This window comes from Mustelus asterias, unplaced genomic scaffold (genome assembly GCF_964213995.1).
Source record: "Mustelus asterias unplaced genomic scaffold, sMusAst1.hap1.1 HAP1_SCAFFOLD_2883, whole genome shotgun sequence".
NCBI lineage: Eukaryota > Metazoa > Chordata > Chondrichthyes > Carcharhiniformes > Triakidae > Mustelus > Mustelus asterias.
The window spans coordinates 7,501-34,289 of record NW_027592828.1 but is presented as its reverse complement, the minus strand read 5'-3'; the positions used below and the strand labels follow the sequence as shown (position 1 = coordinate 34,289).

The window sequence follows — 26,789 nt, the reverse complement described above, 5'->3', positions numbered from 1 at the left end:
GAAAGAGAGAGCGCGGTGAGAGAGCGCGGTGAGAGAGCGCGGTGAGAGAGCGCGGTGAGAGGGAGCGCGGTGAGAGAGCGCGGTGAGAGTGCGCGGTGAGAGAGAGAGCGCGGTGAAAGAGAGAGCGCGGTGAAAGAGAGAGCGCGGTGAGAGAGAGAGAGCGGTGAAAGTGAGAGCGCGGTGAGAGAGCGCGGTGAAAGAGAGAGCGCGGTGAAAGAGAGCGCGGTGAGAGAGCGCGGTGAGAGGGAGAGCGCGGTGAGAGAGAGAGCGCATTGAGAGAGAGAGCGCGGTGAAAGAGAGAGCGCGGTGAGAGAGAGAGCGCGGTGAAAGAGAGAGCGCGGTGAAAGAGAGAGAGCGCGGTGAGAGCGCGCGGTGAAAGAGAGAGCGCGGTGAGAGAGAGAGCGCGGTGAAAGAGAGAGCGCGGTGAGAGAGAGAGCGCGGTGAAAGAGAGAGCGCGGTGAGAGAGAGAGCGCGGTGAGAGAGAGAGCGCGGTGAGAGAGAGAGCGCGGTGAGAGAGAGAGTGCGGTGAGAGAGAGAGCGCGGTGAGAGAGAGAGCGCGGTGAGAGAGCGCGGTGAGAGAGAGAGCGGTGACAGAGCGCGGTGAAAGAGAGAGCACGGTGAGAGAGAGAGCGCGGTGAGAGAGAGAGCGCGGTGAGAGAGCGCAGTGAGAGAGCGCGGTGAGAGAGAGAGCGGTGAGAGAGCGCGGTGAAAGAGAGAGCACGGTGAGAGAGAGAGCGCGGTGAGAGAGAGAGCGCGGTGAAAGAGAGAGCGCGGTGAGGGAGAGAGCGCGGTGAGAGAGAGAGCGTGGTGAGAGAGAGAGCGCGGTGAGAGAGCGCGGTGAGAGAGAGAGCGTGGTGAGAGAGAGAGAGCGGTGAGAAAGAGAGCGGTGAGAGAGCGAGCGCGGTGAGAGAGAGAGAGCGCGGTGAGTGAGAGAGCGCAGTGAGAGCGCGCGGTGAAAGAGAGAGCGCGGTGAGAGAGAGCGCGGTGAGAGAGAGAGCGCGGTGAGAGAGAGAGCGCGGTGAGAGAGAGAGCGCGTTGAGAGAGCGCGGTGAAAGAGTGAGCGCGGTGAAAGAGAGAGCGCGGTGAAAGAGAGAGCGCGGTGAGAGAGCGTGGTGAGAGAGAGCGCGGTGAGAGAGAGCGCGGTGAGAGAGAGAGCGCGGTGAGTGAGAGAGCGCGTTGAGAGAGCGCGGTGAAAGAGTGAGCGCGTTGAGAGAGAGAGCGTGGTGAGAGAGAGAGCGCGGTGAGAGAGAGTGCGGTGAGAGAGAGAGCGCGGTGAGAGAGAGAGCGCGGTGAGAGAGAGAGCGCGGTGAAAGAGAGAGAGCGCGGTGAGAGAGAGAGCGCGGTGAAAGAGAGAGAGCGCGGTGAGAGCGCGCGGTGAAAGAGAGAGCGCGGTGAGAGAGAGAGCGCGGTGAAAGAGAGAGCGCGGTGAAAGAGAGAGCGCGGTGAGAGAGAGAGCGGTGAGAGAGAGAGCGCGGTGAGAGAGGGAGCGGTGAAAGAGAGAGAGCGCTTTGAGAGAGAGAGAGCAGTGAGAGAGCGCGGTGAGAGAGCGCGGTGAGAGAGAGAGCGCGGTGAAAGAGAGAGCGCGGTGAGAGCGCGCGGTGAAAGAGAGAGCGCGGTGAGAGAGAGAGCGCGGTGAAAGAGAGAGCGCGGTGAAAGAGAGAGCGCAGTGAGAGAGCGCGGTGAGAGAGAGCGCGGTGAAAGAGAGAGCGCAGTGAGAGAGCGCGGTGAGAGAGCGCGGTGAGAGAGAGCGCGCGGTGAGAGAGAGAGAGCGGTGAAATAGAGAGCGCGGTGAGAGAGAGAGCGCGGTGAAAGAGAGAGCGCAGTGAGAGAGCGCGGTGAGAGAGCGCGGTGAGAGAGAGCGCGCGGTGAAAGAGAGCGCGCGGTGAAAGAGAGCGCGGTGAAAGAGAGAGCGCGGTGAAAGAGAGAGCGCGGTGAAAGAGAGAGCGCGGTGAAAGAGAGAGCGCGGTGAGAGAGAGAGCGCGGTGAGAGAGAGAGCGCGGTGAGAGAGAGAGCGCGGTGAGAGAGAGAGCGCGGTGAGAGAGAGAGCGCGGTGAGAGAGAGAGAGCGCGGTGAGAGAGAGAGCGCGGTGAGAGAGAGTGCGCGGTGAGAGAGCGCGGTGAGAGAGAGAGCGCGGTGAGAGAGAGAGCGCGGTGAGAGAGAGAGAGCGGTGAGAGAGAGCGCGGTGAGAGAGAGAGCGCGGTGAGAGAGAGAGCGCGGTGAAAGAGAGAGCGCGGTGAAAGAGAGAGCGCGGTGAAAGAGAGAGCGCGGTGAAAGAGAGAGCGCGGTGAAAGAGAGAGCGCGGTGAGAGAGAGAGAGCGGTGAGAGAGAGAGCGCGGTGAGAGAGAGCGCGGTGAGAGAGAGAGCGCGGTGAAAGAGAGAGCGCGGTGAAAGAGAGAGCGCGGTGAGAGAGAGAGCGCGGAGAGAGAGAGCGCGGTGAGAGAGAGAGCGCGGTGAGAGAGCGCAGTGAGAGAGAGAGCGCGGTGAGAGAGAGCGCGTTGAGAGAGAGAGCACGGTGAGAGCGCGCGGTGAAAGAGAGAGCGCGGTGAGAGAGAGCGTGGTGAAAGAGAGAGCGCGGTGAAAGAGAGAGCGCGGTGAGAGAGAGAGCGCGGTGAGAGAGAGCGCGGTGAGAGAGAGAGCGCGGTGAGAGAGAGAGCGCGGTGAGAGAGCGCGGTGAAAGAGAGAGCGCGGTGAGAGAGTGCGGTGAGAGAGAGAGCGCGGTGAGAGAGCGCGGTGAGAGAGAGAGCACGGTGAGAGCGCGCGGTGAAAGAGAGAGCGCGGTGAAAGAGAGAGCGCGGTGAAAGAGAGAGCGCGGTGAAAGAGAGAGAGCGGTGAGAGAGAGAGCGCGGTGAGAGAGCGCGGTGAGAGAGAGAGCGCGGTGAGAGAGAGAGCGCGGTGAGAGAGAGAGCACGGTGAGAGAGAGCGCGGTGAAAGAGAGAGCGCGGTGAGAGAGGGAGCGCGGTGAAAGAGAGAGCGCGGTGAAAGAGAGAGCGCGGTGAGAGAGCGCGGTGAAAGAGAGAGCGCGGTGAGAGAGAGCGCGGTGAAAGAGAGAGTGCGGTGAGAGAGAGCGCGGTGAAAGAGAGAGCGCGGTGAGAGAGAGAGCGCGGTGAAAGAGAGAGCGCGGTGAGAGAGAGCGCGGTGAGAGAGAGCGCGGTGAGAGAGAGCGCGGTGAGAGAGAGAGCGCGGTGAGAGAGAGAGCGCGGTGAGAGAGAGAGCGGTGAAAGAGAGAGCGCGGTGAGAGAGAGAGCGCGGTGAGAGAGAGAGCGCGGTGAAAGAGAGAGCGGTGAAAGAGAGAGCGCGGTGAAAGAGAGCGCGGTGAGAGAGCGCAGTGAGAGAGAGAGCGCGGTGAGAGAGAGCGCGTTGAGAGAGAGAGCACGGTGAGAGCGCGCGGTGAAAGAGAGAGCGCGGTGAGAGAGAGCGTGGTGAAAGAGAGAGCGCGGTGAAAGAGAGAGCGCGGTGAGAGAGAGAGCGCGGTGAGAGAGAGCGCGGTGAGAGAGAGAGCGCGGTGAGAGAGAGAGCGCGGTGAGAGAGAGAGCGCGGTGAGAGAGCGCGGTGAAAGAGAGAGCGCGGTGAGAGAGTGCGGTGAGAGAGAGAGCGCGGTGAGAGAGCGCGATGAGAGAGAGAGCACGGTGAGAGCGCGCGGTGAAAGAGAGAGCGCGGTGAAAGAGAGAGCGCGGTGAAAGAGAGAGCGCGGTGAAAGAGAGAGAGCGGTGAGAGAGAGAGCGCGGTGAGAGAGCGCGGTGAGAGAGAGAGCGCGGTGAGAGAGAGAGCGCGGTGAGAGAGAGAGCACGGTGAGAGAGAGCGCGGTGAAAGAGAGAGCGCGGTGAGAGAGGGAGCGCGGTGAAAGAGAGAGCGCGGTGAAAGAGAGAGCGCGGTGAGAGAGCGCGGTGAAAGAGAGAGCGCGGTGAGAGAGAGCGCGGTGAGAGAGAGAGTGCGGTGAGAGAGAGCGCGGTGAAAGAGAGAGCGCGGTGAGAGAGAGAGCGCGGTGAAAGAGAGAGCGCGGTGAGAGAGAGCGCGGTGAGAGAGAGCGCGGTGAGAGAGAGCGCGGTGAGAGAGAGAGCGCGGTGAGAGAGAGAGCGCGGTGAGAGAGAGAGCGGTGAAAGAGAGAGCGCGGTGAGAGAGAGAGCGCGGTGAGAGAGAGAGCGCGGTGAAAGAGAGAGCGGTGAAAGAGAGAGCGCGGTGAAAGAGAGCGCGGTGAGAGAGAGCGCGGTGAAAGAGAGAGCGCGGTGAGAGAGAGCGCGGTGAAAGAGAGAGCGCGGTGAGAGAGAGAGCGCGGTGAAAGTGAGAGCGCGGTGAGAGAGAGCGCGGTGAGAGAGAGCGCGGTGAAAGGGAGAGCACGGTGAGAGAGAGAGCGCGGTGAAAGAGAGAGCGCGGTGAGAGAGAGCGCGGTGAAAGTGAGAGCGCGGTGAGAGAGAGCGCGGTGAAAGAGAGAGCGCGGTGAGAGAGCGCGGTGAGAGAGAGCGCGGTGAGAGAGAGAGCGCGGCGAGAGAGAGCGCGGTGAGAGAGAGAGCGCGGTGAGAGAGAGAGCGCGGTGAGAGAGGGAGCGGTGAAAGAGAGAGCGCGGTGAAAGAGAGAGCGCGGTGAAAGAGAGAGCGCGGTGAGAGAGCGCGGTGAGAGAGAGCGCGGTGAGAGAGAGAGCGCGGTGAGAGAGAGCGCGGTGAGAGAGAGAGCGCGGTGAGAGAGCGCGGTGAGAGAGAGCGCAGTGAGAGAGAGAGCGCGGTGAGCGAGAGAGCGCGGTGAGAGAGAGAGCGCGGTGAGAGAGAGAGCGCGGTGAGAGAGAGAGCGCAGTGAGAGAGAGCGGTGAGAGAGCGCGGTGAGAGAGAGCGCGGTGAGAGAGAGAGCGCGGTGAGAGAGAGCTCGGTGAGAGAGAGCGCGGTGAGAGAGCGCGGTGAGAGAGAGCGCGGTGAGAGAGAGAGCGCGGTGAGAGAGAGAGCGCGGTGAGAGAGAGAGCGCGGTGAGAGAGAGAGCGCGGTGAGAGAAAGAGCGCGGTGAGAGAGAGAGCGCGGTGAGAGAGAGAGAGCGGTGAGAGAGAGAGCGCGGTGAGAGAGAGCGCGTTGAGAGAGAGCGCGGTGAGAGAGAGAGCGCGGTGAGAGAGAGAGCGCGGTGAGAGAGAGAGCGCGGTGAGAGAGAGAGCGCGGTGAGAGAGAGAGCGCGGTGAAAGAGAGAGCGCGGTGAAAGAGAGAGCGCGGTGAGAGAGAGAGCGCGGTGAGAGAGAGAGCGCGGTGAGAGAGAGAGCGCGGTGAGAGAGAGAGCGCGGTGAGAGAGCGCGGTGAAAGAGAGAGCGCGGTGAGAGAGTGCGGTGAGAGAGAGAGCGCGGTGAGAGAGCGCGGTGAGAGAGAGAGCACGGTGAGAGCGCGCGGTGAAAGAGAGAGCGCGGTGAAAGAGAGAGCGCGGTGAAAGAGAGAGCGCGGTGAAAGAGAGAGAGCGGTGAGAGAGAGAGCGCGGTGAGAGAGCGCGGTGAGAGAGAGAGCGCGGTGAGAGAGAGAGCGCGGTGAGAGAGAGAGCACGGTGAGAGAGAGCGCGGTGAAAGAGAGAGCGCGGTGAGAGAGGGAGCGCGGTGAAAGAGAGAGCGCGGTGAAAGAGAGAGCGCGGTGAGAGAGCGCGGTGAAAGAGAGAGCGCGGTGAGAGAGAGCGCGGTGAAAGAGAGAGTGCGGTGAGAGAGAGCGCGGTGAAAGAGAGAGCGCGGTGAGAGAGAGAGCGCGGTGAAAGAGAGAGCGCGGTGAGAGAGAGCGCGGTGAGAGAGAGCGCGGTGAGAGAGAGCGCGGTGAGAGAGAGCGCGGTGAGAGAGAGAGCGCGGTGAGAGAGAGAGCGGTGAAAGAGAGAGCGCGGTGAGAGAGAGAGCGCGGTGAGAGAGAGAGCGCGGTGAAAGAGAGAGCGGTGAAAGAGAGAGCGCGGTGAAAGAGAGCGCGGTGAGAGAGCGCAGTGAGAGAGAGAGCGCGGTGAGAGAGAGCGCGTTGAGAGAGAGAGCACGGTGAGAGCGCGCGGTGAAAGAGAGAGCGCGGTGAGAGAGAGCGTGGTGAAAGAGAGAGCGCGGTGAAAGAGAGAGCGCGGTGAGAGAGAGAGCGCGGTGAGAGAGAGCGCGGTGAGAGAGAGAGCGCGGTGAGAGAGAGAGCGCGGTGAGAGAGCGCGGTGAAAGAGAGAGCGCGGTGAGAGAGTGCGGTGAGAGAGAGAGCGCGGTGAGAGAGCGCGGTGAGAGAGAGAGCACGGTGAGAGCGCGCGGTGAAAGAGAGAGCGCGGTGAAAGAGAGAGCGCGGTGAAAGAGAGAGAGCGGTGAGAGAGAGAGCGCGGTGAGAGAGCGCGGTGAGAGAGAGAGCGCGGTGAGAGAGAGAGCGCAGTGAGAGAGAGAGCACGGTGAGAGAGAGCGCGGTGAAAGAGAGAGCGCGGTGAGAGATGGAGCGCGGTGAAAGAGAGAGCGCGGTGAAAGAGAGAGCGCGGTGAGAGAGCGCGGTGAAAGAGAGAGCGCGGTGAGAGAGAGCGCGGTGAAAGAGAGAGTGCGGTGAGAGAGAGCGCGGTGAAAGAGAGAGCGCGGTGAGAGAGAGAGCGCGGTGAAAGAGAGAGCGCGGTGAGAGAGAGCGCGGTGAGAGAGAGCGCGGTGAGAGAGAGCGCGGTGAGAGAGAGAGCGCGGTGAGAGAGAGAGCGCGGTGAGAGAGAGAGCGGTGAAAGAGAGAGCGCGGTGAGAGAGAGAGCGCGGTGAGAGAGAGAGCGCGGTGAAAGAGAGAGCGGTGAAAGAGAGAGCGCGGTGAAAGAGAGCGCGGTGAGAGAGAGCGCGGTGAAAGAGAGAGCGCGGTGAGAGAGAGCGCGGTGAAAGAGAGAGCGCGGTGAGAGAGAGAGCGCGGTGAAAGTGAGAGCGCGGTGAGAGAGAGCGCGGTGAGAGAGAGCACGGTGAAAGGGAGAGCACGGTGAGAGAGAGAGCGCGGTGAAAGAGAGAGCGCGGTGAGAGAGAGCGCGGTGAAAGTGAGAGCGCGGTGAGAGAGAGCGCGGTGAAAGAGAGAGCGCGGTGAGAGAGCGCAGTGAGAGAGAGCGCGGTGAGAGAGAGAGCGCGGCGAGAGAGAGCGCGGTGAGAGAGAGAGCGCGGTGAGAGAGAGAGCGCGGTGAGAGAGGGAGCGGTGAAAGAGAGAGCGCGGTGAAAGAGAGAGCGCGGTGAAAGAGAGAGCGCGGTGAAAGAGAGAGCGCGGTGAGAGAGAGCGCGGTGAGAGAGAGAGCGCGGTGAGAGAGAGCGCGGTGAGAGAGAGAGCGCGGTGAGAGAGCGCGGTGAGAGAGAGCGCAGTGAGAGAGAGAGCGCGGTGAGCGAGAGAGCGCGGTGAGAGAGAGAGCGCGGTGAGAGAGAGAGCGCGGTGAGAGAGAGAGCGCAGTGAGAGAGAGCGGTGAGAGAGCGCGGTGAGAGAGAGCGCGGTGAGAGAGAGAGCGCGGTGAGAGAGAGCTCGGTGAGAGAGAGCGCGGTGAGAGAGCGCGGTGAGAGAGAGCGCGGTGAGAGAGAGAGCGCGGTGAGAGAGAGAGCGCGGTGAGAGAGAGAGCGCGGTGAGAGAGAGAGCGCGGTGAGAGAAAGAGCGCGGTGAGAGAGAGAGCGCGGTGAGAGAGAGAGAGCGGTGAGAGAGAGAGCGCGGTGAGAGAGAGCGCGTTGAGAGAGAGCGCGGTGAGAGAGAGAGCGCGGTGAGAGAGAGAGCGCGGTGAGAGAGAGAGCGCGGTGAGAGAGAGAGCGCGGTGAGAGAGAGAGCGCGGTGAAAGAGAGAGCGCGGTGAAAGAGAGAGTGCGGTGAGAGAGAGAGCGCGGTGAGAGAGAGCGCGGTGAGAGAGAGAGCGCGGTGAGAGAGAGTGCGCGGTGAGAGAGAGAGCGCGGTGAGAGAGAGAGCGCGGTGAAAGAGAGAGCGCGGTGAGAGAGAGAGAGCGTGGTGAGAGAGAGAGCGCGGTGAGAGAGAGCGCGGTGAGAGAGAGAGAGCGCGGTGAGAGAGAGAGCGCGTTGAGAGAGCGTGGTGAGAGAGAGAGCGCGTTGAGAGAGCGCGGTGAGAGAGAGAGCGCGGTGAGAGAGAGCGCGGTGAGAGAGAGAGCGCGGTGAGAGAGAGAGCGCGGTGAGAGAGAGAGCGCGGTGAGAGAGAGAGCGCGGAGAGAGAGCGCGGTGAGAGAGAGCGCGGTGAGAGAGAGAGCGCGGTGAGAGAGAGAGCGCGGTGAGAGAGAGAGCGCGGTGAAAGAGAGAGCGGTGAGAGAGAGAGCGCGGTGAGAGAGCGCGGTGAAAGAGAGAGCGGTGAGAGAGAGCGCGGTGAAAGAGAGAGCGCGGTGAAAGAGAGAGCGTGGTGAGAGAGTGCGGTGAGAGAGAGAGTACGGTGAGAGAGAGAGCGGTGAGAGAGAGAGCGCGGTGAGAGAGAGAGCGCGGTGAAAGAGAGAGCGCGGTGAGAGAGAGAGCATGGTGAGAGAGAGCGGTGAGAGAGAGAGAGCGCGGTGAGAGAGAGAGCGCGTTGAGACAGAGAGCGCGGTGAAAGAAAGAGCGCGGTGAGAGAGAGCGCGGTGAGAGAGAGAGCGCGGTGAAAGAGAGAGAGCGGTGAAAGAGAGAGCGTGGTGAGAGAGAGCGCGGTGAAAGAGAGAGCGCGGTGAGAGAGCGCGGTGAGAGAGAGAGCACGGTGAGAGAGAGAGCGGTGAGAGAGCGCGGTGAGAGAGAGCGCGGTGAGAGAGCGCGGTGAGAGTGCGCGGTGAGAGAGGGAGCGCGGTGAAAGAGAGAGCGCGGTGAAAGAGAGAGCGCGGTGAGAGAGCGCGGTGAAAGAGAGAGCGCGGTGAAAGAGAGAGCGCGGTGAGAGAGCGCGGTGAAAGAGAGAGCGCGGTGAGAGAGCGCGGTGAGAGAGAGCGCGGTGAGAGAGAGAGCGCGGTGAGAGAGAGAGCGCGGTGAGAGAGAGAGCGCGGTGAAAGAGAGAGAGCGCGGTGAGAGAGAGAGCGCGGTGAAAGAGAGAGAGCGCAGTGAGAGCGCGCGGTGAAAGATAGAGCGCGGTGAGAGAGAGAGCGTGGTGAAAGAGAGAGCGCGGTGAAAGAGAGAGCGCGGTGAGAGAGAGAGCGGTGAGAGAGAGAGCGCGGTGAGAGAGGGAGCGGTGAAAGAGAGAGAGCGCGGTGAGAGAGGGAGCGCAGTGAGAGAGCGCGGTGAGAGAGCGCGGTGAGAGAGAGAGCGCGGTGAAAGAGAGAGCGCGGTGAGAGCGCGCGGTGAAAGAGAGAGCGCGGTGAGAGAGAGAGCGCGGTGAAAGAGAGAGCGCGGTGAAAGAGAGAGCGCAGTGAGAGAGCGCGGTGAGAGAGAGCGCGGTGAAAGAGAGAGCGCAGTGAGAGAGCGCGGTGAGAGACGGCGGTGAGAGAGAGCGCGCGGTGAGAGAGAGAGAGCGGTGAAATAGAGAGCGCGGTGAGAGAGAGAGCGCCGTGAAAGAGAGAGCGCAGTGAGAGAGCGCGGTGAGAGAGCGCGGTGAGAGAGAGCGCGCGGTGAAAGAGAGCGCGGTGAAAGAGAGAGCGCGGTGAAAGAGAGAGCGCGGTGAAAGAGAGAGCGCGGTGAGAGAGAGAGCGCGGTGAGAGAGAGAGCGCGGTGAGAGAGAGAGCGCGGTGAGAGAGAGAGAGCGCGGTGAGAGAGAGAGCGCGGTGAGAGAGAGTGCGCGGTGAGAGAGCGCGGTGAGAGAGAGAGCGCGGTGAGAGAGAGAGCGCGGTGAGAGAGAGAGAGCGGTGAGAGAGAGAGCGCGGTGAGAGAGAGAGCGCGGTGAGAGAGAGAGCGCGGTGAAAGAGAGAGCGCGGTGAAAGAGAGAGCGCGGTGAAAGAGAGAGCGCGGTGAAAGAGAGAGCGCGGTGAAAGAGAGAGCGCGGTGAGAGAGAGCGGTGAGAGAGAGAGCGCGGTGAGAGAGAGCGCGGTGAGAGAGAGAGCGCGGTGAAAGAGAGAGCGCGGTGAAAGAGAGAGCGCGGTGAGAGAGAGAGCGCGGAGAGAGAGAGCGCGGTGAGAGAGAGAGCGCGGTGAGAGAGCGCAGTGAGAGAGAGAGCGCGGTGAGAGAGAGCGCGTTGAGAGAGAGAGCACGGTGAGAGCGCGCGGTGAAAGAGAGAGCGCGGTGAGAGAGAGAGCGTGGTGAAAGAGAGAGCGCGGTGAAAGAGAGAGCGCGGTGAGAGAGAGAGCGCGGTGAGAGAGAGCGCGGTGAGAGAGAGAGCGCGGTGAGAGAGAGAGCGCGGTGAGAGAGCGCGGTGAAAGAGAGAGCGCGGTGAGAGAGTGCGGTGAGAGAGAGAGCGCGGTGAGAGAGCGCGGTGAGAGAGAGAGCACGGTGAGAGCGCGCGGTGAAAGAGAGAGCGCGGTGAAAGAGAGAGCGCGGTGAAAGAGAGAGCGCGGTGAAAGAGAGAGAGCGGTGAGAGAGAGAGCGCGGTGAGAGAGCGCGGTGAGAGAGCGCGGTGAGAGAGAGAGCGCGGTGAGAGAGAGAGCGCGGTGAGAGAGAGAGCACGGTGAGAGAGAGCGCGGTGAAAGAGAGAGCGCGGTGAGAGAGAGAGCGCGGTGAAAGAGAGAGTGCAGTGAAAGAGAGAGCGCGGTGAGAGAGCGCGGTGAAAGAGAGAGCGCGGTGAGAGAGAGAGCGCGGTGAAAGAGAGAGCGCGGTGAGAGAGAGCGCGGTGAAAGAGAGAGCGCGGTGAGAGAGAGAGCGCGGTGAAAGAGAGAGCGCGGTGAGAGAGAGCGCGGTGAGAGAGAGCGCGGTGAGAGAGAGCGCGGTGAGAGAGAGAGCGCGGTGAGAGAGAGAGCGCGGTGAGAGAGAGAGCGGTGAAAGAGAGAGCGCGGTGAAAGAGAGCGCGGTGAGAGAGAGCGCGGTGAAAGAGAGAGCGCGGTGAGAGAGCGCGGTGAAAGAGAGAGCGCGGTGAGAGAGAGAGCGCGGTGAAAGTGAGAGCGCGGTGAGAGAGAGCGCGGTGAGAGAGAGCGCGGTGAAAGGGAGAGCACGGTGAGAGAGAGAGCGCGGTGAAAGAGAGAGCGCGGTGAGAGAGAGCGCGGTGAAAGAGAGAGCGCGGTGAGAGAGAGCGCGGTGAAAGAGAGAGCGCGGTGAGAGAGCGCGGTGAGAGAGAGCGCGGTGAGAGAGAGAGCACGGTGAGAGAGAGCGCGGTGAGAGAGAGAGCGCGGTGAGAGAGAGAGCGGTGAAAGAGAGAGCGCGGTGAAAGAGAGAGCGCGGTGAAAGAGAGAGCGCGGTGAAAGAGAGAGCGCGGTGAGAGAGAGCGCGGTGAGAGAGAGAGCGCGGTGAGAGAGAGCGCGGTGAGAGAGAGAGCGCGGTGAGAGAGAGAGCGCGGTGAGAGAGCGCGGTGAGAGAGAGCGCGGTGAGCGAGAGAGCGCGGTGAGAGAGAGAGCGCGGTGAGAGAGAGAGCGCAGTGAGAGAGAGCGGTGAGAGAGCGCGGTGAGAGAGAGCGCGGTGAGAGAGCGCGGTGAGAGAGAGCGCGGTGAGAGAGAGAGCGCGGTGAGAGAGCGCGGTGAGAGAGAGCGCGGTGAGAGAGAGAGCGCGGTGAGAGAGAGAGCGCGGTGAGAGAGAGAGCGCGGTGAGAGAAAGAGCGCGGTGAGAGAGAGAGAGCGGTGAGAGAGAGAGAGCGGTGAGAGAGAGCGCGTTGAGAGAGAGCGCGGTGAGAGAGAGAGCGCGGTGAGAGAGAGAGCGCGGTGAGAGAGAGAGCGCGGTGAGAGAGAGAGCGCGGTGAAAGAGAGAGCGCGGTGAAAGAGAGAGCGCGGTGAGAGAGAGAGCGCGGTGAGAGAGAGAGCGCGGTGAGAGAGAGAGCGCGGTGAGAGAGAGAGCGCGGTGAGAGAGAGAGCGTGGTGAGAGAGAGAGCGCGGTGAGAGAGAGAGCGCGGTGAGAGAGAGAGCGCGGTGAAAGAGAGAGCGTGGTGAGAGAGAGAGCGTGGTGAGAGAGAGAGCGCGGTGAGAGAGAGTGCGGTGAGAGAGAGAGAGTGCGGTGAGAGAGAGAGCGCGTTGAGAGAGCGTGGTGAGAGAGAGAGCGCGTTGAGAGAGCGTGGTGAGAGAGAGAGCGCGTTGAGAGAGCGCGGTGAGAGAGAGAGCGCGGTGAGAGAGAGCGCGGTGAGAGAGAGAGCGCGGAGAGAGAGAGAGCGCGGTGAGAGAGAGAGCGCGGTGAGAGAGAGAGCGCGTTGAGAGAGCGCGGTGAGAGAGAGAGCGCGGTGAGAGAGAGCGCGGTGAGAGAGAGAGCGCGGTGAGAGAGAGAGCGCGGTGAGAGAGAGAGCGCGGTGAAAGAGAGAGCGGTGAGAGAGAGAGCGCGGTGAGAGAGCGCGGTGAAAGAGAGAGCGGTGAGAGAGAGAGCGCGGTGAAAGAGAGAGCGCGGTGAAAGAGAGAGCGTGGTGAGAGAGTGCGGTGAGAGAGAGAGCACGGTGAGAGAGAGAGCGGTGAGAGAGAGAGCGCGGTGAGAGAGAGAGCGCGGTGAAAGAGAGAGCGCGGTGAGAGTGAGAGCACGGTGAGAGAGAGCGGTGAGAGAGAGAGAGCGCGGTGAGAGAGAGAGCGCGGTGAGACAGAGAGCGCGGTGAAAGAAAGAGCGCGGTGAGAGAGAGCGCGGTGAGAGAGAGAGCGCGGTGAAAGAGAGAGAGCGGTGAAAGAGAGAGCGTGGTGAGAGAGAGCGCGGTGAAAGAGAGAGCGCGGTGAGAGAGCGCGGTGAGAGAGAGAGCACGGTGAGAGAGAGAGCGGTGAGAGAGCGCGGTGAGTGAGAGCGCGGTGAGAGTGCGCGGTGAGAGAGGGAGCGCGGTGAAAGAGAGAGCGCGGTGAAAGAGAGAGCGTGGTGAGAGAGCGCGGTGAAAGAGAGAGCGCGGTGAGAGAGCGTGGTGAAAGAGAGAGCGCGGTGAAAGAGAGAGCGCGGTGAGAGAGCGCGGTGAGAGAGAGCGCGGTGAGAGAGCGCGGTGAGAGTGCGCGGTGAGAGAGAGAGCGCGGTGAAAGAGGGAGCGCGGTGAGAGAGCGCGGTGAGAGAGCGCGGTGAAAGAGAGCGCGCGGTGAGAGAGAGAGCGCGGTGAGAGAGAGAGCGCGGTGAGAGAGCGCGGTGAAAGAGAGAGCGCGGTGAAAGAGAGAGCGCGGTGAGAGAGAGAGCGTGGTGAGAGAGAGAGAGCGGTGAAAGAGAGAGAGCGCGGTGAGAGAGCGCGCGGTGAGAGAGAGCGTGGTGAGAGAGAGAGAGCGGTGAAAGAGAGAGAGCGCGGTGAGAGAGAGAGCGTGGTGAAAGAGAGAGCGCGGTGAAAGAGAGAGCGCGGTGAGAGAGAGAGCGCGGTGAGAGAGCGCGGTGAAAGAGAGAGCGCGGTGAAAGAGAGAGCGCGGTGAGAGAGAGCGCGGTGAGAGAGAGAGCGTGGTGAGAGAGAGAGAGCGGTGAAAGAGAGAGAGCGCGGTGAGAGAGCGCGGTGAGAGAGAGAGCGTGGTGAGAGAGAGAGAGCGGTGAGAGAGAGAGAGCGGTGAAAGAGAGAGAGCGGTGAAAGAGAGAGCGCCTGTGCAGAAGAGAGCGGGAAAAGAGAGTACACGCGAAAGAGAGTGCAGAGATAAAATAAGACAAAGAGAGGATGGCGAGAGAGTAACACGCACGCGCGTGCACGCACATACACACACAAAATGCTGTCACTTCATTTTCTCATGAGTATTTTTTGGTCCTGGTTTTGCACAATATGCAGTGGGCACCAGAAATACGACGGGTTCAGGAGGAACGTGGACATTGGACGGTAATATTCAACAAAGGAACAAAGAACAAAGAAAATTACAGCACAGGAACAGGCCCTTCGGCCCTCCAAGCCTGCACCGACCATGCTGCCCGACTTAACTAAAACCCCCTACCCTTCCGGGGACCATATCCCTCTATTCCCATCCTATTCATGTATGTGTCAAGACACCCCTTAAAAGTCGCTACCCTATCCGCTTCCACTACCTCCCCCGGCAACGAGTTCCAGGCACCCACCACCCTCTGTGTAAATAACTTGCCTCGTACATCTCCTTTAAACCTTGCCCCTCACACCTTAAACCTGTGCCCCCTATGATGCGGGAAATAAAGGCTTTTATTAGCAACAAGAATGGAGCATACTGCATAACAATACAATCCCAGACTAAAGGGTCACCAGGCAGTGCAGTGACCTTTATACTCCTACAGGTAGGCGGAGCCAACCGGAGTGTACCACAGAACAATACCAACAGGTGGAACACCCCAACCCTAACCCTAACAGTAACAAGAGTAACATATGTACAAGTACCCATAGTGATAACCATCTATGGTTCAGTACCCATAGTGGTAACCATCTATGGTTCACCACACCCTAGTAATTGACTCTTCCACCCTGGGACAAAGCTTCTGACTATCCACTCTGTCCATGCCCCTCATAATCTTGTAGACTTCTATCAGGTCGCCCCTCAACCTCCGTCGTTCCAGTGAGAACAAACCAAGTTTCTCCAACCTCTCCTCATAGCTAATGCCCTCCATACCAGGCAACATCCTGGTCAATCTTTTCTGCATCCTCTCCAAAGCCTCCACATCCTTCTGGTAGTGTGGGGACCAAAATTGAACACTATATTCCAAGTGTGGCCTAACTAAGGTTCTATAAAGCTGCAACATGAGTTGCCAATTTTTAAACTCAATGCCCCGGCCGATGAAGGCAAGCATGCCGTATGCCTTCTTGACTACCTTCTCCACCTGCGTTGCCACTTTCAGTGACCTGTGTACCTGTACACCCAGATCCCTCTGCCTATCAATACTCTTAAGGGTTCTGCCATTTACAGTATATTTCCTATCTGTATTAGACCTTCCAAAATGCATTACCTCACATTTGTCCGGATTAAACTCCATCTGCCATCTCTCTGCCCAAGTCTCCAACTGATCTATATCCTGCTGTATCCTCTGATGGTCCTCATCGCTATCCACAAATCCACCAACCTTTGTGTCGTCCGCAAACTTACTAATCAAACCAGTTACATTTTCCTCCAAATCATTTATATATATTCCAAACAGCAAAGGTCCCAGCACTGCTCCAATCCACGTGATCTGCCATCCAACACTTACATCGAACATGGTTGTCAGCGCAGTAAAGCATGTCGTCAGCATGAATGAACTGGTATCCTGACCCACGCATGCACAGCTCCAGCTCAGAGTAACCCAGAACAATCTTCGCCCTGAAAAAGATTACCCAAAAAGCACAGAAAAGGGTCAGCGTTCTGCAATAATTCCTTCTCTTAGACAAATGCCGGTCAGATCCTGCTGGTCAACAAGTGGTTTATGAATCTGTCTATTTGTGGTTTGTTTAAAGTTTCGAGTACAGGAGCAGGGATGTGTTGTTGCAATGATACAGGGCCTTGGTGAGGCCACACCCTGGAGTATTGTGTGCAGTTTTGGTCTCCTTTTCTGAGGAAGGATGTTCTTGCTCTCGAGGGAGCGCAGCGAAGGTTTACCAGGCTGATTCCGGGGATGGCGGGACTGATGTATGAGGGGAGATTGACGAGGTTAGGATTGTTTTCACTGGAGTTCAGATGAATGAGGGGGGATCTCATAGAGACTTATAAAATTCTAACAGGACTAGACAGGGTAGATGCAGGGAGGATGTTCCCGATGGTGGGGGGAGTCCAGAACCAGGGGTCACAGTCTGAGGATTCGGGGTAGACCATTTAGGACGGAGGTGGGGAGACATTTCTTCACCCGGTGAGCCTGTGGAATTCATTCCCACAGGAAGTAGTTGATGCCAAAACATTGAATGTATTCAAGAGGCGGCTGGATGGAGCACTTGGGGCGAACGGGGTCAAAGGTTATGGGGAGAAAGCAGGATTAGGCTATTGAGTTGGATGATCAGCCATGATGGTGATGAATGGCGGAGCAGGCTCGAAGGGCCAAATGGCCGCCTCCTGCTCCTATCTTCTATGTTTCTATGATCTTTTGAGTAGAGTAGAAGTGTATAAACCGCTGGTTAGGCCACAGCTAGTATATAGAATCATAGAATCCCTACAGTGCAGAAGGAGGCCATTCAGCCCATCGAGTCTGCACCGACCACAATCCCACCCAGGCCCTATCCCCATAACCCCATGCATTTACCCGAGCTAGTCTCCCTGACACTACAGGGCAATTTAGCATGGCCAATCCACCTAACCCGCACATCTTTGGACTGTGGGAGATAAACCGGAGCACCCGGAGGAAACCCATGCAGACACGGGGAGAACGTGCAAACTCCACACAGACAGTGACCCGAGGCCGGAATTGAACCGGGGTCCCTGTGAGGCAGCAGTGCCAACCAATATGCCACCTCACTGTGTGCCGTTCTGGTCACCACATTATTGGAAGGATGTGATTGCACTGGAGAGGGTGCAGAGGAGATTCTCCAGGATGTTTGGGCTGGAGACGGTGCAGAGGAGATTCTCCAGGATGTTGTCTGGGCTGGAGAGGGTGCAGAGGAGATTCTCCAGGATGCTGTCTGGGCTGGAGAGGGTGCAGAGGAGATTCTCCAGGATGCTGTCTGGGCTGGAGAGGGTGCAGAGGAGATTCTCCAGGATGCTGTCTGGGCTGGAGAGGGTGCAGAGGAGATTCTCCAGGATGCTGTCTGGGCTGGAGAGGGTGCAGAGGAGATTCTCCAGGATGCTGCCTGGGCTGGAGAGGGTGCAGAGGAGATTCTCCAGGATGCTGCCTGGGCTGGAGAGGGTGCAGAGGAGATTCTCCAGGATGTTGTCTGGGCTGGAGAGGGTGCAGAGGAGATTCTCCAGGATGTTGTCTGGGCTGGAGAGGGTGCAGAGGAGATTCTCCAGGATGCTGCCTGGGCTGGAGAGGGTGCAGAGGAGATTCTCCAGGATGTTGTCTGGACTGGAGAGGGTGCAGAGGAGATTCTCCAGGATGCTGTCTGGGCTGGAGAGGGTGCAGAGGAGATTCTCCAGGATGTTGTCTGGGCTGGAGAGGGTGTAGAGGAGATTCTCCAGGATGCTGTCTGGGCTGGAGAGGGTGCAGAGGAGATTCTCCAGGATGCTGTCTGGGCTGGAGAGGGTGCAGAGGAGATTCTCCAGGATGTTGTCTGGGCTGGAGAGGGTGCAGAGGAGATTCTCCAGGATGTTGTCTGGGCTGGAGAGGGTGCAGAGGAGATTCTCCAGGATGTTGTCTGGGCTGGAGAGGGTGCAGAGGAGATTCTCCAGGATGCTGTCTGGGCTGGAGAGGGTGCAGAGGAGATTCTCCAGGATGCTGCCTGGGCTGGAGAGGGTGCAGAGGAGATTCACTGGGATGCTGTCTGTCCTGGAGAGGGTCTGAGCTATGAGGAGAGGTTGGATAGGCTGAGACGGTTTTCCTTGGAGAAGGTTTGGGAGGGGACCTGATAGAGGTGGATAAAACCATGAGGGGCAGAGATAGGGTGGATAGGAAGGAAGTTTTTCCATTATTAGAGCGGTCAATAACCAGGGGGCATAGATCTAAGGTCAGAGGTCAAAGGGGGATTTGAGGAGAAACTTTGTCACTCAGAGGGTGGTGGGAGTCTGGAACTCACTGCCTGAAAGAATGGTTTTGTCCAAATATCTCCTAACAATTTAAGAAGTATTTCGATATTCACTTGCGCTGCCGTAACCTCCAGGGCTATGGGCCAAGCGCTGGATAATGGGATTAGTGTAGTCAGGTCTTTGTGGTCCGGCATGGATGTGAAGGGCTGAATGGCCGCCTCCTGTGCTGTACTCACCGATGAAGATTTAGTGGCACCAACCTTGCATCGCACGCGACCGGTGTAAAATCGAGCTTATGTTTGGTTTGGAACAGGGCACTTCGGGTCCGGATTTCGAGGATTGCAGGCACTTGCAGGGGGGTGGCAATGGCAAAGAGTGCCAGCTGCGGAGGGAGGAGATTGCCATCTTCTGCCCGCTTGTTCTGCCCATGGAGGTACTTGAGTCTGCCTTCAATGTTGAGAGCCTGAACACATCAAATCGGTAAAAGATCAGGGACTGACGTTTTCAATTCGAGCCACAGTCGTTCAAAACTCATGGAGCAACACAGCGACGCCATCCCATACTGTCCCCTTGTGCCAGCGGCTGTCCCGTAACAGCTCCATGCAAGTCACTGCAGACACTGGCTCCACAAGCTTCTAAAGTTTACATTGAAAGTTTTTGAAAAAGATTTAAAAGTTGCAATTTTTTTTTAAAACGCGAAAGTTTATTTTTGAGTGTCACAAGTAGGCTTACATTAACACTGCAATGAAGTTACTGTGAAAATCCCCTAGTCGCCACATTCCTGCTCGGGTATACTGAGAGACAATTTAACATGACCAATCCACCTAGCCTACACATCTTTGGACACTAAGGGACAATTTAGCATGGCCAATCCACCTAATCCGCACATCTTTGGACACTAAGGGGCAATTTAGCATGGCCAATGCACCTACCCTGCACATCTTTGGACACTGAGGGAGAATTTAGCATGGCCAATCCACCTAACCGGCACATCTTTGGACACTGAGGGGCAATTTAGCATGGCCAATCCACCTAACCTGCACATCTTTGGACACTGAGGGGCAATTTAGCATGGCCAATCCACCTAACCTGAACATCTTTGGACACTGAGGGGCAATTTAGCATGGCCAATCCATCTAACCTACACATCTTTGGACACTAAGGGACAATTTACCATGGACAATCCACCTAATCTACACATCTTTGGACACTAAGGGACAATTTACCATGGCCAATCCACCTAACCTACACATCTTTGGACACTAAGGGGCAATTTAGCATGGCCAATCCACCTAACCAGCACATCTTTCAGACTGTGGGAGGAAACCGGAGCACCCGGAGGAAACCCACGCAGACACGGGGCGAATGTGCAGACTCCGCACAGACAGTGACCCAAGCCGGGAATTGAAGCCGGGTCCCTGGCGCTGTGAGGCAGCAGTACCAACCACTGTGCCACCATGCCAGCCTCGAAGCTCTCTTCCTACTTTTGTTAACTGACTTACAAAAGGACATGAGCCCTCAGAACACCTGAAACACAAATTCGAATAGCAAAAATAGGACAGCAGATTATTACTCGAATGGGTGTAAATTGAGAGAGGTGGACACTCAGTGATACCTTGGGGTCCTTGTGCATCAGTCGCTGAAAGTAAGCGTGCAGGTACAGCAGGCAGTAAAGAAGGCAAATGGTATGTTGGCCTTCATAGCGAGAGGATTTGAGTTTAGGAATAGGGATGTTTTGCTGCAATTGTACAGGGCGTTAGTGAGGCCACACCTGGAGTATTGTGTGCAGTTTTGGTGTCCTTATCTGAGGAAGGATGTCCTTGCTATAGAGGGAGCACAGCGAAGGTTTACCAGGCTGATTCCTGGGATGGCAGGTCTGTCATATGAGGAGAGACTAAGTCGGTTAGGATTATATTCACTGGAGTTTAGAAGAGTGAGAGGGGATCTCATAGAAACTTATAAAATTCTAACAGGGTTAGACAGGGTAGATTCAGAAAGAATGTTCCCGATGGTGGGGGAATCCAGAACTAGGGGGTCATAGTTTGAGGATAAGGGGTAAACTTATAAAATTCTAACAGGATTAGACAGGTAGATTCAGAAAGAATGTTCCCGATGGTGGGGGGAGTCCAGAACTAGGGGTCATAGTTTGAGGATAAGGGGTAAACCTTTTAGAACTGAGGTGAGGAGAAATGTCTTCACCCAGAGGGTGGTGAATGTGTGGAATTCACTCCCGCAGAAAGTAGTTGAGGCCAAAACGTTGTGTGATTTCAAGAAGAAATTAGATATCGCTCTTGGGGCTAAAGGGATCGAGGGATATGGGGGGAAGGGGGGAATCAGGATATTGAATTTGATGATCAGCCATGATCATAATGAATGGCGGAGCAGGATCGAAGGGCCGAATGGCCTCCTCCTGCTTCTAGTTTCCATGTTTCTGTGTAAATTCTATTCCAGGCAACATGACCAGTTTCAAAGCTATTGTCACTTACAGTGAGTGACAGTACGAAGGGGTGTGTATTTAGACTCCCGGACATGAGTCCAGAGCTCCAATGGAGTGATTTGATTGAATCAGTTTTCTGAATGAATTTTGTGTGGCTCATTTAAATTGTGAGGGGCCGAGATAGATTGGTTCGGAAGGACCGATTTCCGGGACCAGGGAACAATGGCTGGAAGTCTCCAGTCTCGCACGACCCGACATCACTGCTGGCATGAACTTGGCGCTCAGCGGGACAGGAGAATCGCGGGTGAGGTCAGAGAATTCCAGCCAAGATTGGACAGCGGGATTCAGATGGACGGCTCATTTTTTGGGTGGCGGGGAGGGCCAAATGGCCTCCTTGTGGCGCTGTGGATGTTTCCACGGGCAGAATTTTCTGGCCGGTCTAAGTGTTGCCAACGTACATATTATGGAGATGGCAAGTTGCCCCATGAGCTGTTCGAAGGGGAAGGGCTGTCAAAGTGACCAGCACGGATCTCAAAGCTCTGAGGACTTTTTAACCGCTGAAAGATCTCTCACCACGTAGCCGGAGGGGCTGTTGAGTAACGAGCGCATTTTGCACACAAAGTTCCTCTCCAGGAAGGTGGAGTTCTCCGGTGGCAGTTGCTGTGGGTCATACCTCGTGACGACGTCACAATTTGTACCGCAACCTACATGACAAGAACACACGAGAAACAGAGGCTCAACTCAGCACTTGAAGGAGGAACTTTGCAATGTACCAATGCAGGAAGGGCGAATGCATCTTCAGGGCAGCTATTTGTGATCAGAAGTCAAAGAACAAAGAAAATTACAGCACAGGAACAGGCCCTTTGGCCCTCCAAGCCTGCACTGACCATGCTGCCTGACTGAGCTAAAACCCCCTACCCTTCCGGGGACCATATCCCTCCATTCCCATCCTATTCATGTATTTGTCCAGACGCCCTTTAAAACTCACTGTAAAGAGGAAAATACAAGGGGGGCACACTTTAAAATGGCAATACATGAAAGCACACTCTAAAATGGCCGCCTGGCACACACAGGGTTAACTGGGAAAGAAGCCAGAAAAGCAGACACAGGCTCCCGCTGTTCAGAAATAACGTCAAGTCAAAATCGTAACAGACAAGCCACTTCCAAATTACAGACAGTGACTCATAGCAAACAAACACCTCAGGAAGCCAAAGCCAAGGGTCAAACATCTTTTAAGATAAGGAAACCCCAAAACAAAGAGCTTAGATTAACGTTAAAGGAAGGCGGGAAATATGAATGCGAGGGAACCGATTAGCACCTGAACGAGACGAAACTAGCCATTGATAGATACAGACATAAGGAGATGTACCCATTCATAAAATGCTAAATGTCTATACCTGTTTGTACTTTTGTAAACATGAGGAAATGTACCCATTCATAAAATGTTAAATACTTGTACTCACTTAAACAATGTGATAATGTTCGAATCACCGGTTTACCCATTGTGTAAAGAGTATAAAAATGAGAGAAGGTTTGCTACAGACATGTGCCTTGTCTCCACGGAGCTCCGTTTAATAAATCGTATTTTCTGAATCTCGAAGTCTGACTACTAGCGGATTTTTCCCACAACACTCACTATCGTATCTGCTTCCACTACCGCCCCTGGCAACGAGCTCCAGGCACCCACCACCCTCAGTGTAAAAAGACTTGCCTCGTACATCTCCTTTAAACCTTGCCCCTCGCACCTTAAACCTGTGCCCCCTAGTAATTGACTCTTCCACCCTGGGGAAAAGCTTCTGACTATCCACTCTGTCCATGCCCCTCATAATCTTGTAGACGTGGAGCTGTTTGGTGCAAAAGATGGAAGGTTACATGTGTTTGATCCCTATTGATTCTCAAGTGCCACATGTCCCCAAGGAACAAATTGGGACGCATAAATATGCATGGGATGTGGGCGTCGCTGCCTGGCCAGCATTTATTGCCCATCCCCAGTTGCCCCTTGAGAATGTGGTGGTGAGCCGCCATCTTGAATCGCTGCAGTCCCTGTGGTGTAGGTACACCCATAGTGCTGTTAGGGAGGGAGCTCCAGGATTGTTATTGGACATCAGTCAGTCCATGTGGTGTAGGTGCACCCACAGTGCTGTTAGGGAGGGAGCTCCAGGATTGTTATTGGACATCAGTCAGTCCATGTGGCGTAGGTACACCCACAGTGCTGTTAGGGAGGGAGTTCCAGGATTTCGACCCAGTGACAGCGAAGGAATGAGTACACCCTAGCTATGACTGCAACACCACATTCTGCACTCTCTCCTTTCTTTCTCTATGAACGGTATGCTTTGTCTGTATAGTGCGCAAGGAACAATACTTGCTCTGTATCTCAATATATGTCAGAATAACAAATCAAATCAAAAAGATATGTTTCCAAGTCAGGATGGTGAGTGACTTGGAGGGGAACCTCCAGGTGGTGGTGTTCCCAGGTATCTGCTGCCCTTGTCCTTCTAGATGGAAGTGGTCGTGGGTTTGGAAGGTGCTGTCTAAGGATCTTTGGTGAGTTGCTGCAGTGCATCTTGTAGATGGTACACACTGCTGCTACTGAGCGTCGGTGGTGGAGGGAGTGAATGTTTGTGGATGGGGGGCCAATCAAGCGGGGCTGCTTTGTCCTGGATGGTGTTGAGCTTCTTGAGTGTTGTTGGAGCTGCACCATCCAGGCAAGTGGGGAATATTCCATCACACTCCTGACTTGTACCTTGTAGATGGTGGACAGGCTTTGGGGAGTCAGGAATTTTGATTTGATTTGATTTATTATTGTCACATCTATTGGGATGCAGTGAAAAGTATTGTTTTTTGTGCACTTTACGGACAAAGCATACCGTTCATAGAGAAGGAAAGGAGAGGGTGAAGAATGTAGTGTTACAGTCATTGCTGCGGTATAAAGATCAACTTAATGCGAGGTAGGTCCATTCAAAAGTCTGGTGGCAGCAGGGAAGAAACTGTTTTTAAGTCGGTTGGTGCGTGACCTCAGACTTTTGTATCTTTTTGGTGGAAGAGAGAATGTCCGGGGTGCGTGGGGTCCTTGATTATGCTGGCTGCTTTTCCGAGGCAGCGGGAAGTGTAGACAGAGTCAATGGATGGGAGGCTGGTTTGTGTGATGGACTGGGCTACATTCATGACCCTTTGTAGTTTCTTGCGGTCTTGGACAGAGCAGGAGCCATACCAAGCTGTGATACACCCAGAAAGAATGCTTTCTATGGTGCATCTGTAAAAGTTGGTGAGACTCGTAGCTGACATGCCAAATTTCCTTAGTCTTTGAGAAAGTAGAGGTGTTGGTGGGCTTTCTTAACTATAGTGTCGGCATGGGGGGACCAGGACAGGTTGTTGGTGATCTGGACACTTAAAAACCTGAAGCTCTCGACCCTTTCTACTTTGTCACTGTTGATGTAGACAGGGGCATGTTCTCCAGTACGCTTCCTGAAGTCGATGACAATCTCCTTCATTTTGTTGACATTGAAGGAGAGATTGTTGTCACCGCACCAGTTTACCAGATTCTCGATGTTATTCCCCTGCTCCGTCTCGTCATTGTTTGAGATCCGACCCACTACGGTGGAGAGGGGAAGAGAGTGATTTTGGTTTCATTGGAAGCTTAAAAACCATTTGCAGGATGCAATGCAGTTGGCAGCCATTTCCAGAGACTGGATCAATCACACTGATGTCCAATTACAGAGGCAGAAACGAACAGCTTGGTTCCAGTACGCCAGGCAACCCAGAGGAGTTCAAATACAAACTCCTCCTGATGCGAATGTTGAAAATCCATTTCACCCATTTGAAATTGCGATCTCTCCTCCGGCTGCTCAACAATGGATGTGAATCGATCGCGGAACAGGATCTGTGACGGTCACACTGAGAGGTGTAACTTAAACCTTTGCGGTACACCTTTGCAAACATATCCTCTGGCACCAGTCCTTCTCATTCAGGGCATGAGGTCGCAGCATTGAGTGCCAAGAGGCCAGCCTGGCAACGGCCAAAAAGCCGAAGAACGCAATCGCAGAAGCCAATTTAAAAAGAGCTTTGGGGCAAGACCATATTAATGTTTGGGGCTTTTTTTTTGATTCGTTCATGGGATTTTATTGCCCATCTTTAACTGCCCTCCATTTCAGAGGGCAATTGAGAGTCAACCCCACATTGCTGTGGCTCTGGAGTCACATGTAGGCCAGACCGGGTAAGGACGGCAGATTTCCTTCCCTAAAGGGTATTAGTGATAGGTTTTTAGAACACGGCACGGTGGTGAGCACTGCTGCCTCACAGCACCAGGGACCCGGGTTCACTTCCGGCCTCAGGTCACTGTCTGTGTGAAGTTTGCACGTTCTCCCAGTGTCTGCGTGGGTTTCCTCCGGGTGCTCCGGTTTCCTCCCACACTCCAAAGATGTGCAGGTTAGGTGGATTGGCCGTGCTAAATTGCCCCTTAGCGTTCAAGGATGTGCAGGTTAGGTGGATTGGTCATGCTAAATTGCCCCTTAGCGTTCAAAGATGTGCAGGTTAGGTGGATTGGCCATGCTAAATTGTCCCTTAGTGTCCAAAGATGTGCAGGTTAGGGGGATTGGCCATGCTAAATTGCCCCCTAGTGTCCAAAGTTCTACAGGTTAGGTGGATTGGCCATGCTAAATTGCCCCGAGTGTCCAAAGATCTGCAGGTTAGGTGGATTGGCCATGTTAAAATGCCTCATAGTGTCCAAAGATGTGTAGGTTAGGTGGATTGGCCATGCTAAATTGCCCCCTAGTGTCCAAAGTTCTACAGGTTAGGTGGATTGGCCATGCTAAATTGCCCCCTAGTGTCCAAAGTTCTACAGGTTAGGTGGATTGGCCATGCTAAATTGCCCCCTAGTGTCCAAAGTTCTACAGGTTAGGTGGATTGGCCATGCTAAATTGCCCCTTAGTGTCCAAAGATGTGCAGGTTAGGTGGATTGGTCATGTTAAAATGCCCCTTAGTGTCCCGGGATGCGTAGGTTAGAGGGATTAGTGAGGTAAATATGTGGAGAGATGGGGATCGGGTCTAGGTGGGATTGCTGTCAGTGCAGACTCGATGGGCTGAATGGCCTCCTTCTGCACTGTAGGGATTCTATGATTCTATGACTCACCAGATGAAGGAGCAGCGCTCCGAAAGCTTGTGGTTCCAAATAAACCTGTTGGACTTGAACCTGGTGTTGTGAGACTTGTTACTGTGAACAATGGCTTCATGGTCACCCAGATTTTTTTTGATTGAATTCAAATTTCACCATCTGCCGTGGTGGGATTCGAACCCGGGTCCCCAGCATTACCCTGGGTTTCTGGATGAGTCCTCCGCTGACAATACCACGAGGCCACTGCCTGCCCTCGCGGGACAGGGTACTTGGGCTCACCACCCACAGCAAAACAGTTCCTCTGGCGGACCTTCAACCCAAAATGGGAGACGTCACAAATCAGAATGTTGGCCAACGGCATGGCCGCAGAATGAGCACCCTTGGGAATGCCCACCGATTGGTTGAACGCTTTGGCATGGTCCACAACTCAGGGAAAGGGAAGTTCTTTCTGTCCTGTGACTGAATAATTGCACATTTCGCGGCATTTGAAGAGGAGGCGATGGCCCAGTGGTATTATCGCTGGATGATTAATCCAGAAACTCAGCTAATGTTCTGAGGACCCTGGTTCGAATCCCGCCACGGCAGATGGTAGAATTTGAATTCAATTTTAAAAATATCTGGAATTAAGAATCTACTGATGACCATGAAACCATTGTCGGAAAAACCCATCTGGTTCCCTTTGGGGAAGGAAATCTGCCGTCCTTACCCGGTCTGGCCTACATGTGACTCCAGAGCCACAGCAATCTGGTTGACTCTCAACTCGGGGAACTAGGAATGGGCAATAAATGCTGGCCCAGCCAGTGACGCACATGTCCCACGAGTGAATAAAAAAGAGAACACCCCACGGCAACCCAGAGGATACGCGGGTGATTCAAGAACAGTCACACCGAGAGAGGATCTAACCATTTCCCTTTGAAATTCAGTCACATTGCCGTCCCAGACTATCAACATCCTGGGGGTTACCACTGACTAGAAACTGAACTGGACGAGTCATATAAATACTGTGGTTACAAGAATCATAGAATCCCTGCAGTACAGAAGGGGGCCATTCAGCCCATCGAGTTTGCGCCGACCACAATCCCACCCAGGCCCTATCCCCGTAGCCCTCATTTACCCTGCTAATCCCCTGACACTAAGGGTCAATTTAGCATGGCCAATCCACCTAACCTGCACATCTTTGGACACTAAGGGACAATTTAGCATGGCCAATCCACCTAACCTGCACATCTTTGGACACTAAGGGGCAATTTAGCATGGCCAATCCCCCTAACCTACACATCTTTGAACACTAATGGACAATTTAGCATGGCTAATCAACCTAACCTGCACATCTTTGGACACTAAGGGGCAATTTAGCATGGCCAATCCACCTAACCTACACATCTTTGGACACTAAGGGCAATTTAGCATGGCCAATCCACCTAACCTACACATCTTTGGACACTAAGGGGCAATTTAGCATGGCCAATCCACCTAACCTACACATCTTTGGACACTAAGGGGCAATTTAGCATGGCCAATCCACCTAACCTGCACATCTTTGGACACTAAGGGTCAATTTAGCATGGCCAATCCACCTAACCTACACATCTTTGGACACTAAGGGGCAATTTAGCATGGCCAATCCACCTAACCTACACATCTTTGGACACTAAGGGGCAATTTAGCATGGCCAATCCACCTAACCTACACATCTTTGGACACTAAGGGGCAATTTAGCATGGCCAATCAACCTAACCCGCACATCTTTGGAGTGCGAGAGGAAACCGGAGCACCCGGAGGAAACCCACGCAGACACGGGGAGAACATGCAAACTCCACACAGACAATGACCCAAGCTGGGAATCAAACCTGGATCCTTGGCGCTGAGAGGCAGC

General features: G+C 55.8%; 1 protein-coding gene across 1 annotated transcript in view; it reads right to left on the bottom strand.

The window, feature by feature from the left end:
* Positions 1-26,789, bottom strand: part of LOC144490109 (aryl hydrocarbon receptor-like) — a gene marked incomplete at its 5' end in the record, with an annotated part of 37,305 nt that overhangs the window by 9,076 nt on the left and 1,440 nt on the right. The window contains 3 exons of the mRNA XM_078207920.1: positions 14,971-15,080; positions 17,627-17,829; positions 20,377-20,507. Of these exons, the coding sequence (XP_078064046.1) occupies positions 14,971-15,080; positions 17,627-17,829; positions 20,377-20,507 (444 nt within the window). The remainder of the gene's footprint in view (positions 1-14,970; positions 15,081-17,626; positions 17,830-20,376; positions 20,508-26,789) is intronic.